Source organism: Neoarius graeffei, chromosome 4 (assembly GCF_027579695.1).
Source record: "Neoarius graeffei isolate fNeoGra1 chromosome 4, fNeoGra1.pri, whole genome shotgun sequence".
Lineage (NCBI taxonomy): Eukaryota > Metazoa > Chordata > Actinopteri > Siluriformes > Ariidae > Neoarius > Neoarius graeffei.
Window position 1 is genome coordinate 33,454,724 of NC_083572.1, and position 12,104 is coordinate 33,466,827.

Genomic DNA, 12,104 nt, shown 5'->3' on the forward strand with positions numbered 1-12,104 from the left:
CAATGCTGGCTGTGGTAAACTACTGGTAGTACATGTCCAAAATGGCGGCCGCGTTTGTCGTGACGTCACGTGAAAAGGGTCCATACCCCCACATTTTGTATGCTGCTGAATCTGTCCTTTTTTCAGTAGCTTTGTATAAACAATAACCGCTAAATGTAATGCAATGTTAAGGTAATCGCCTAGGCACTCTCATTGTGAAAAGTAAGTCACGTGTACATGGACTGGCATTTAATGTTGTATTTGTTCCTTTCTATTTGTTTTTTTGTCTGTTCATATTCTTTTTCGGGGAGTAAAGCCAGTTTAAAAATGCCATTAAATGCATAGGCCTGTAGGCCAAGTTTAATGACCTTGAGGTTATCAGAGGTCATATATGTCGTTTTACAAATGAAAAATGAATTCAGCACCCAAACATTTAACAAACAAGGCCATTTGCTAACTTCATTAATCATTTTAGTACATTTCATTCCTTAGAAATCTGAGAAACTGGGTTCAGCTGAGACGTTTACAGGCCTAAAGTTCAATGACCTCTAGAGGTCAACAGAGGTCAGATAGAGCTCGGCATATTGAAGATTTGAATTCGGCACACCCAAATTGACAAAATAAGACCGTTTGCCGACTTTGTCTCAAAAATGCCTTTAACTCCTTAAATAAGCACTTCTTTGAATTTTGGTACCAATCTAATGATTTTTAAAACTAGATTATTCCATTATTTATTTAGCCCAGGCTCGGTGTTCTCCATGTTCTTGATTTCCATAAGCGTGTACACACACACTTCCATTGACAATTAACAGTTAACGCTATGCTTGCACCTAAACTTAACCTCACTTTTGTTTAAAAAAAAAAAAACACTTATTTCCTCGTGGGGACCATCCAAATTGTCATATTTTACTATCCTTGTAGGGACATTTGGTGCTCAGTGGCAGCACGGTGGTGTAGTGGTTAGCACGGTCGCCTCACAGCAAGGAGGTTCCGGGTTCGAACCCAGCGAGGGCCTTTCTGTGTGGAGTTTGCATATTCTCCCCGTGTCTGTGTGGGTTTCCTCCGGGTGCGCCGGTTTCCCCCACAATCCAAAAGACATGCAGTTAGGTTGACGTGGGGTGGCCTTGGGCTGAGGTGCCCTTGAGCAAGGTACCGAACCCCTGACTACTCCCCGGGCGCTCTGGGCTGCCCACTGCTCTGGGTGTGTGCGCACGCGTTCACTGCTTCAGATGGGTTAAATGCAGAGGATGAATTTCACTGTGCTTGAAGTGTGCATGTGACAAATAAAGGTTTCTTCTTCATATGCACACACCAGACTTGTCAGAGGTTTGTTTACTTTTTTCCATGCCTGTGTTTCTGACCAAAGAATGAGTTTTAGGAGTAGATTCTCAGGCTGATCCCCTCCTGCACACCCCTCAACAGATGTTTTTACCCAGAGATCCTTCCACGTTGCCATAAAAGATCCCTCAATATTCCAGCTTTATGCTGGCTTTGGTTGTTTACACTGAACCAAATAAAGTCGCACCAATATATGGTTTTACACAGCGTGCCAGCATTCTGTAACCAGAGCAATGATGTGTGACGACAGCATGTCAGCATCTACTGTGATGTAGAACATACTATGCGTCAGAAATACAAATACCAACGTTGCTTTCAAAAAACAATAGCAGTGGGTGAACTGAGATAAGGTGCTTTTGTTAGCCATATACATTTATACCATTCTACAAATGCCAGCAAGTACTGTGCAATCAGAAATATGTTGGAGGAAAAAGTGAGAAGTAGGAAGCAACATTTGACAAGACCATTAGTGAGGTCAGAAACTGATGTCAGGTAAGAAGGCCTGGGGTGCAGTCAGTATTACAGTTCATCCCAAAGGTGTTTGGTGGAGTTGAGACTAGGGCTCTGCGCAGGCCACTCAAGGTCTTCCATTTCAACCTTGCCAAACCATGTTTTCATGGACCTAGATTTGTGCACAGGAGCACTGTCATGCAGGAACAGGGTTGGACCCATTAGTTCCAATGAAGGGAAATTGTAATGCTACAACATACAAAGACATCTTGGACATTAATGGGGTGCTGGGCGATGCCATAAATGGGGGGGGGGGTTAATAACTTAAGAAATAATGAAGCACATGTTTATTTTGCATGCACAAAAAAAACTACTTTGGAGTCATCTAGCTGTTAATGGGCTGCTGGGTGAACTCACGTTATTAAAACATTTAATGGTTCATTTCTTTAAACCTGTATGAGCACAATTATTTTGCGATGAAAATGATTCGAAATACTTTTCTTCACTTTCACATCATATGGGGTGCCAACTTCATGCAGGTCTTAGAAGAAAGTGCTTCTCCAGTTAATAAATGCTAGTTACTCATGTCAGCTTATGCCCACTAACAAGCCCCTACCTGTTGGTTCCATCATGAGCTGCAGGCAGGTTGCAGTCAATCTGTAAGGCCGTTTTATAGTCGACATAGGCTTGTCTGTATCTCTCCATAGCCTCATAAGCTGCAGCACGGCGTAACAGTGATTTAATCCCAAATGGAACCAGTTCCAAAGATCTGATAAAACAAGAAGAAAAGTACATCAATGTCAACAGGTCAGCTGTCTCAGTTTGGGCTGGTACAATAAGGTGAGAATACTGTATATTGGTGTTATTCTGAATACCAGTATTCCACCAAAACCTAGACCAGCAACACACAACACACTGAAAATGCCTTTAAGAGGCCAGCAAGGAGCAATAAACCAAATCCGAACACATACACTGGCTACTTCAATAGGAACACGTGTACCCCTGCTCATTCATGCAATTTTCCAAACAGCCAATCAATCACAGGACATCATAAAATATTCACAACATTGGTCAGTAGCATTACTACAAGAACTAAAGCAGTTAAGCCACATTTTCCCTTATTTAAATTCAAGTAGCTCATCAGTGGAGGTGCACTGAAGAAATAAAATAAATATTCTCTTAAAAACAATACATAGGCTAAACATAATAAATAAAATAATTAAATGGGCAGTACCAGTTGTTTATAAAAAGCATTATCACACCTGCACTCATTCCCTTTAGTGAACCTGTGCCCACTCTACCCTCAGATTACTGTTCTTGGCTGATCGGAGCAGAACCCCACATGGTAGGATACTGTAATGGACCACCTCAAGGTTTGAAGTGTTGTGCATTCGAACATGCCTTTCTGCCCAAGAGTGGTTATTCAGGTTACCATCGACTTCCAGTTCATAAAATACTCAAAACAGCACCTCTGATACAAGCAACCATGCCACAGTTGTTGCATGAATGAACAGGTGTGCATAATAAACAGGCTGATGAGTGCATATCCGAAGATGTTCTGAATAAAAAGGTGCTATACTACCGTGTGCGCATACAGTGCCTTGCAAAAGTACTCATCCCCCTTGGTGTTTGTCCTGTTTTGTTGCATTACAAGCTGGAATTAAAATGGATTTCTGGGGGGTTAGCACCACTTGATTTACACAACATGCCTACCACTTTAAAAGGTGCAGTGTTTTGTTTTGTTTTTTTTTTAAATTGTGACAATGCTTAAAATGGAAAACAGAAATCTGGAGTGTGCATAAGTATTCACCCTCTTTGTATGAAACCCCTAAATAAGAGCTAGTCCAACCAATTCACTTCATAAGTTTAAGATCCACCTGTGTGCAAAGTGTCACATGATGTCTGTATAAAATCAACCTGTTCTGGAAGGACCCTGACTTTGCCACACTACCAAGCAAGCAACATGAAAACCAAGGAGCACTCAAATAGGTCAGACGAAGTTGTGGAGAAGTATAGATCAGGGTTGGGTCATTAAATTATAGCAAAGTGGAAAGAATATGGCACCATTACAAATCTGACAAGAGAAAGCCACCCACCAAAACTCACAGACCAGGCAAGGAGGGCATTAGCCAGAGATGCAACAAAGACACCAGTGATCATGCTGAGGGAGCTTCAAAGATCCACAGTGGAGATGGGAGTATCTGTCCATAGGACCACTAAGCCATACACTCCACAGAGTGGAGCTTTATGGAAGAGTGGTCAGGGAAAAAAAAAAAAAAAATCAATCACGTTTGGAGTTTGCCCAACATGTGGCAGACTCCCCAAACACATGGAAGATGATTCTCTGGTCAAATGAGAAAAATTTAACTTTTTGGCCGTCATGGGAAATGCCATGTGTGGCACAAACCCAACACCCTGAGAACACCATCCCTACAATGAAGCATGGTGGTGGCAGCAGCATCATGCTGTGGGGATACTTTTCATCTGCAGGGACAGGAAAGCTAGTCAGGGGGGGTTTGAATACCTATGCATACTCCAGATTTCTGTTTTGTTCCCCCCATCTTATTGTCACAATTTTAAAAAAATAAAATAAAATTACACCTTTAAAAAGTTGTAGGCATGTCAATCAAAATGGTGCTAACCCCCCCCCCAAAAAAATCCATTTTAATTCCAGCTTGTAATGCAACAAAACAAGGGGGATGAATACTTTTGCAAGGCACTGTACACAGTCATTTATTACTACTCTTACTGTAATCACTTCTGAAAGAAGACTGCATCATGCCAAATGTTCAAATTTTCACGATCAGTTTCCTCATTCACAAGCTGTGCTGTTGCCCCCCCCCCATCCCAACTTCCATCACATAGAACCCTAAAGTATTCGCGCATCTCAAAAATAAAATGCTCAGTGGTCCAAAGTCCTCTTTTCAGAAGAAAGTAAATTTTCCATTTCATTTGGTCAAATCAAGGTCCTAGAGTCTGGAAGAAGAGTGGAGAGGCACAGAATCCAAGGTGTTTGAAGTCCAGGGTGAGGTTTCTGTAGTCTGTAATGATTTGGGGTGCCATGTCATCTGCTAGTGTTGGTCCACTGTGTTTTATCAAGTCCAAAGTCAATGCTGCCATCTACCAGGACATTTTAAAAGCACTTCATGCTTCCATCTGCTGACAAACTTTATGGAGATGCCGATTTCCTTTTCCAGCAGGATTTAGCACCTGCCCACAGTGCCAAAACCACTACCAAATAGTTTGCGGACCATGATATTACTGTGCTTGACTGGCCAGCTAACTCACCTGACCTGAACCGCATAGAGAATCTGGGGGGTATTGTCGAGAGGAAGATGAGAAACACCCAACCCAAAAATACAGACAAGCTGAAGGACACCATCAAAGCAACCTGGGCTTCAATAACACCTCAGGAGTGCCACAGGTTGATCACCTCCATGCCACACCACAGTAATTCATGATAAAGAAGCCCCAACCAAGTATGAGTGTATAAATGAACATTTTTTTTAAAAGGACATTTCTGTATTGTAAATCATTTTTTGATTGATCTTAGGAAATATTCTAATAAGTTGAGATACTGAATTTCTGATTTTCATGAGCCATAATCAAAATCATTGCAAAAAGTGAAATTTCACTTCATGTATAATGAATATAGAATGAAAGTTTACCTTTTTAATTAAATTATGAAAAAATGAACTTCACAATATTCTAATTTGAGACACACTACCATGAAGGAGGGTCTATTAGTACAAACATAAGCTGAAGAATTGATTTAAAGCTCAACAGCTACTTACACCAGCAAGAAATCCAAATTTGTAATACATTGAGTAGTGAGCATTAAACAAAATGTGCCATCATAACTGTCAGAGACAAAGTTTTGATATGCTTGAGATTGTGTGAGAATATGTAAGGAATAAAACATGAAGGGATGCGTTACATAAAATTAATTAAAACCACCTCAAGGCATCATGCCTCCCACACTTTTCCTACAACACACCCTGATGCATTTTGTTACGTAATAAAAACACCTATATACAGTACACAATTTAAGTAAAGCATATGATTCAAATTATGATTTCACACTGTGCAACAGTTGAAGCTGATGCTTTGTATCCTGAACCAATACTAAAACTCTTCAGAATAAGCCTTTTCTGGGAGTCAGCTGTGCACTACTTTAACAGTGTGTGGTACCTCAGTTTTAGGATGCCATCAGTAGCATTTGATCACTTTTGCACAACACATTGTGCATTTCTGTGTGATGAAACTGTGTACATTATGCAGACACTTCCTTCTTTTTAATTTATACGAAAGTCACATTCTGCATGAATCAGACATCATTTAACAGCACACATTACTTAACAGTCCCTTGTCTGGAACTATTATCTCAGCCCAGTGTGTTAGTTGCAGTTAAAGCCTCGGTCACAACCGGCTGTACGTGCTCCTACGGCCGGTCTACGTGCAAAAAAAACCGCAAGAAACGCACGGAGGGCGCGCGTGTGACGTACTGATTTTCGAGCCGTAGACTGGCCGCAGAGGTTCTGTGTCATGTCAAACAAACTCTACGGGCGCTTACGTTTTTTTCAGGTTGCAAGACAAACTTACGGCCAACATGCGTCTTTCTCCATGAACAACAAAAAAAAAAAAGCAGTGATTTGGGAAACGCCAAAAATCACACGGCCAAAAAAAAAAAAAAAAAAAAAAAAGCACGTCCGGTTGTGACCTATGGCCCTTTTTCAGCTCACGTTTTGACTACCTCAGAGCAGCACGACTCAGCTCGCTTCAGCCCTACTCAGCACCCAAAACTCGCACGGTTTTGGAGTAGGGCTGAAGCGAGCCAAACCGAGCCGAGTGGGGCTAGGGGCGTGAGGAGACACTCCCCTGTGCACTGATTGGTGAGGAGGAGTGTCCTCACATGCCCACACACGCCCCGCAAGCACGTTGGGATCTGTAAACACCATAAACCCGGAAGAATTACAAATTACGAGAATTTCTGAAGCCTTATGCGCCTCGCCTCATCTATACGCTCTTGCCAGTATCTGTCGGCGTCGTCGGTGACAACAAGCCACAGCACCAAGACCAGCAACACTAACGACTCCATGTTTATTGTTTACTATCCGGGTCGTGAGACTACCGCTTAAAAGATCACTGATGTCACTGTTTGCGCCGCCTAACGACATCACGTGACGTCCACCCACTTTCGCTAACTCCACCCAATGTGTCCACCCACTTCCAGCCAGCATGGTTCAGCGCGGTTGTAGTCGAAATGCAACTCCAACAGCCCCACTCAGCATGGCACGGCTCAGCCAACTACCAACTCAGCCACGTTGGTAGTGGAAAAGCGGCACTAGGCTTAAATTCAGTAGTAGTCCATCAACTCAATGTAGTGACGATTTACATTCAAATTAGACTACATTAGAGCTTCTGTTTAATTAGTGCACCCAGCTGCTGTACTCAGACCAGTATAGAAGAGAGAGCTCAAGCCTTGCATTTAACCTTTCCTTCATCCATTCCAACACCTAATAAAAATACTTGAGCTTTTACATAGGTCAGAATCACAAAGTCTTTGGCAATGTAAATACTTCAGTGAAGTATGGATAAAACTTACACTGAGCAGTCCTTAATGCATTCACTACAATTTCCATCTTTCAAGTAAGCAGCTGCCCGATTTGAATATAAAATTCCAAGATCTTCCTGGTTCTTCTGACCTGAAAAAACAAAAAAAAACACAAAACACATGTTACAGCATTTACTCAACTACAAAGTTCTGGAGCTAGGCAAGTGAAACTATTTTTACAAAGCTGAGTATGAGCCTTCATACATCTAAGCTTTCAAGCATCTTTTCAACTGCAACATTAAGATCAAATTAATATTTAAAAAAACAAACAAAAAAACCCTCAGTAAGCTATCAAGAGCCAAGGAAATAAGTAAACAAACGGGTGTTAGATGTGCTTTAGTCAGAGGTTTTAGTTTTTTTTTGTTTGGTCATGGAAGATTTTATTAAGCTGTTTAAAACTAATGCCGTTTTCCAACCTCACCTGTAGGTAGTTATGTGAACTACATTTTTGTTGGTTTTAGTACTCGAATAGATCATTACATTACATTACAGGCATTTAGCAGACAGACAGAGTAACATACAAGTTCAACAATTTTTACCTAATCTATGTCTTTGACCTGTGACAGGAAACCCATGCAGACATGGGGAGAACATGCAAACTCCACACAAAGACCCCTGTCAACCATGAGGTTTGAACCTAAAACCTTCTTGCTGTAAGGAGACTGTGCTAGCCACTGCACCAGATCAGACTTGACTAAAATCAGATTTAATTAAAGTTTAATTTATAAATATGGGTCAGTAGTAAATAGTGGTTTTTTTGCATTGTTTTCTACATAATCTCCATTTCATTTCTAACACTTAAAGCAACAATTGGCAGGAATTTTACCTTAACTCTCTACCCCTTAAAGCAGTTGCTACAGCCAACCTTGTACATGTATATACTGTTCACCCCGAGAACATATTTACAAGAAAAAAAAAAAAGTCTAAATACAAGGTTTTAGATAAGGCATCATATGTCATTATGGGATATACACAGGGTCGTCATATGTCGTCATTAAGGGGTAAAGAGTTAAAATATCAACTTGGAATCATTCTGATGACACACTGACTTATAATAGGGAGAATGGGCTGTCTTCCATTCCGAGTTGACTCCTGGCTCACCACTTACAGCACTATGCAAAACATCTCAAGAACTGCAGAAAGCTTTACAGAACCCCAACCAGCATCCAAAATAAAAAATAGCTAAACAGCTTCCCATGAAGATAAGCTAAATTGGTACTCCGAGTATGAACATCATGGCAGTTGAGGTGGAGAGACCAAAGAAAATGCAGAGAGGAAAAAGCAAGCAAGAGAGCGAGACTGGACAAGAGTAAATCTTGGACTGGATTTCTCTCACTGCCAAGAGCAATAAAAGACTGCATGGTATACACGGAGTTGGGCTTCTTTCTGTTGATTGAGCGAGTAATTTTACATTACCTGCCTTGCTATGTGTTGTTGCACTTGCTTGATGTTTCGCTGTGTTAAAAGTTGTTGACTCGCTAGTTAAACCTCAGAGGTTTAACTGCTAGCTACATCTCAAGGTGATGGTAGAAAACACTGCACAGTAGACATTGGTACAGTTAAGTGCTCGTCTTGGTTATCGCACTTTGTTGACGAACTTGCCACCCAAATTTTGTAAGGTTAATTGATATGACTAGCTGTTCTTGGTCTATTAACATCCCCCAGCATTAGATGTGTCAGTGTTAGCATGGTTCTGGTTATGTTAGCTGAGTAGGCTACTATTCCATGTTGTCTGCAAATTTTGACTTGCAGCAGGAAGGGGGGAGGGGGAATTGAACATGCATGTTTATTTCAAGACATGTAGGATAAAGCGGCTAGAGATAATGAGATGAGATGCATGGGTTTCCCCAAAGCGTTTTAGCGTGTCGGGCCCGATACGCTTGCTCTGCCTGCCGATACATTTAGTCGCTTTAGTCAAAATCCGATACACTTAGATTTATACCGATATGTTAAAATTTCCTAGCCACAAGTAACTAGATACATAGGAGAGCAAATAACAGATCATTTTACATACTGATTGATATTTGTGTTAAACCAGAGGCTTCAAAGTTTGAGAGAATAGCAGGGTACAAAATTTACAGCAGGGTGCAAAACGATAAAATGTCTGGCAGCGGCAGACAATGCACGCAAAGCGTGCGGGGGTGGGGGTGGGGTTCAAAGGGGGGTGCGCCCCCCCTTTGGGCACGGAAAATTTTATGAAATGCACTGAGAAATGGTGGCCTCTGGTAACTTTTAACAGTGAAAATAAAGGGTAATCAATACCATTTGGAAACTTGAAATATGAAACCATACCTCTGTCATTTTATCAAATTTCAGAAATATTTGCAAACAAACACAAAAAGTAGTCCAATTGAAATCCACATATGGATGATATAATTTTAAGTCTGATGATGTAGTGGACATCTATTATGGACATAATTCACCATACCTTTTTCCTCTGATCTGATGTGCGTTCCACACGACATGTTTAACGTGTTACCTGGTTAGAGTATTAGCGACGCGGCCCCTTTAAGGATGGCAACTCGGTTTGTTTATCTGATGGGGAGCGCCATCTTGTTTTTCTTCGGGAACTCTGTTTGTTTATCTGATAGGGAGTGCCATCTTTGTTTTTTTTTTCTTCTTTGAGTGTTTCAATAAACGACACGCCGTTGCGTTGTCAAAGTGAGAAATTGACTTCTTTTCTAATATCGCAATTTCCACAATGTGCACTTCTAATACTATTGAAGAATATGGTGAAATCTTGAATACAGATGAACTTATATATATATATATATATATATATATAAATAAATAAATGAGATACAAGCACGAATTTTTCATGGGGCAGGATGGTTTGGAACAGGTCATCTAAAATTGGGATAACATTTACCCGGGACGGGTATTTGAGGCGGGTCGTCTAGCTTAAGCTTAATTAGCGTTGTTACGCATGCAGTTTGTTTTTTCGAGCAGCTGTCAAACGCAGAGTCAATTTTACGATCTGCGATTATAATGTCTTAAGCAAGGCTGAGAAATGGTGGACTAAGACGTATTTGTTTTTCTATATCAACACAATGACAGAATAAATTTGCGTTCAAAACGTACTTACCTTTCCCTCTCGTCTAGACCTTTTTAGCCACGCATCCAGCATGGAGCCGCTTGCAACTCTCTTCGTCGCCATTTGTGAGTCACATGATGGTATGAACCATTCACAGTCCATGGAACACTAAGCCAATCAGAGTACAGCTTACATATGGCAAAAGGGGCAGTAATGGCTGCACTCATGTCGAGGATGTAAACAAAGTTGACGTGGCAACGGACATACATGACATAGTGGATGTAATTTACGTTCACAACTTTTTTTGCCGTCAGAAATATTTAATATTAAATTTTGTGACTCGACTGACAATAGCCGGCGGCATAAGCCACAGACGGCGATTTGCCGCCGGTGACCGGCTACTTTTGAGACCGCTGTTAAACAAGCAGTCTTTTTTTCCAATGTTTGTGTTGATTCTGTCAAAGTAATATGCCCGCGCGGTATGATGTAAACAAACTAATCTGTTGGCTATGTCAAGATCACATGTTCAAACCGTCCAATAAAAATATCGAAAGAATCCGTCAAACATCCCGGAAGTTTCCGATTCATTATAAGCGATCTCATTGGCTGCCGATGTTGTCCCCCACCAGACGGACAAAGCCGACTGACTTTAATAAGCTAGGAGAAGACTCGCTGGCCAATTTGATCCACATCAGCATGGATGACAGCAAGATGGACTATGAGAGGGTTGCCCAACATTGGGCCGAGCAAAAGCCAAGGAAAATTAATCTGCTTTAAAGGAGTAGAAAACTTAATTCATTAGTTTGGGTTTGCAGAAAGATTATGTACTTATAAACACTCTCACGAAGTGAAGTTGTCCAAATGTGTCAAATATAGCATAATTTCAAATAATCATCATAAGCATTTTTGGCAGTGTGATGTCACTGGGATCCATTTAACAAAAGGCGGCTCTGGATTATTCTTTTGTTAAAGGCTCACAGTGACATCACACTGCCAAATATGCTTATTATTATTCGAAATTATGCTACATTTGACACTTGACAATCTCTTCATGAATGTTTTTATAAATAGAATCTTTCTGCAAACTTAAATGTATGAATTAAGTTCTTTTCCTTTAAATATGTTTTAATCTTAATCTAGTCCATTTAATAAAGTGCCAAAATTTAAACTTTATAATATGCAGTTGCCTTACTTTTTTCAGTGCATCTTATATCGCGCCCAAATGGGCAACAATCAGTAAAATATCAGGTCCATATGGCAACGCAACGCTTGCTGAAAACGATGCAATACACATGCCACACCTCTAGGGGCGCTGTAAGACAGTCCCTTCGGAGACACCAGAACAATAGAAGTAGTAAGGACGCATGCGCATAAACTATTATGCGCGAGACTTCATATTAGCCACAAAGTCAGAAAAATCTGTTCGTAAAATTACATTATAATGACCAAATACAATGAAAAGTATTTTTCCAGTCTCACCTGTGAAAGGTAATCCCATGTGATCTCGTTTGGACGGTAAACCTGTTGGTACAGTTCAACGCAGCACATGAATGAGGCATCTTTATTCTCCGCTTTGACCTATCTAATATGGCGGCGAGGATGATGTATGATTCTACGCGGAAGGCGGCATCTTTAATGGTCCGGAATAAATTGAATGCTACACGTTGATGGATTAATTTGTTCTTCTAC

At 40.8% G+C, this 12,104-nt stretch overlaps 1 protein-coding gene across 2 annotated transcripts in view; it reads right to left on the bottom strand.

The window, feature by feature from the left end:
• The window catches only part of tomm34 (translocase of outer mitochondrial membrane 34), a 54,915-nt gene that overhangs the window by 29,724 nt on the left and 13,087 nt on the right, over nt 1–12,104 (bottom strand). For both annotated transcript variants that reach the window (XM_060919136.1, XM_060919135.1), the window contains exons 3-4: nt 7,373–7,472; nt 2,384–2,536 (exon numbers count right to left, since the gene is read on the bottom strand). In XM_060919136.1, the coding sequence (XP_060775119.1) occupies nt 2,384–2,536; nt 7,373–7,472 (253 nt within the window). The remainder of the gene's footprint in view (nt 1–2,383; nt 2,537–7,372; nt 7,473–12,104) is intronic.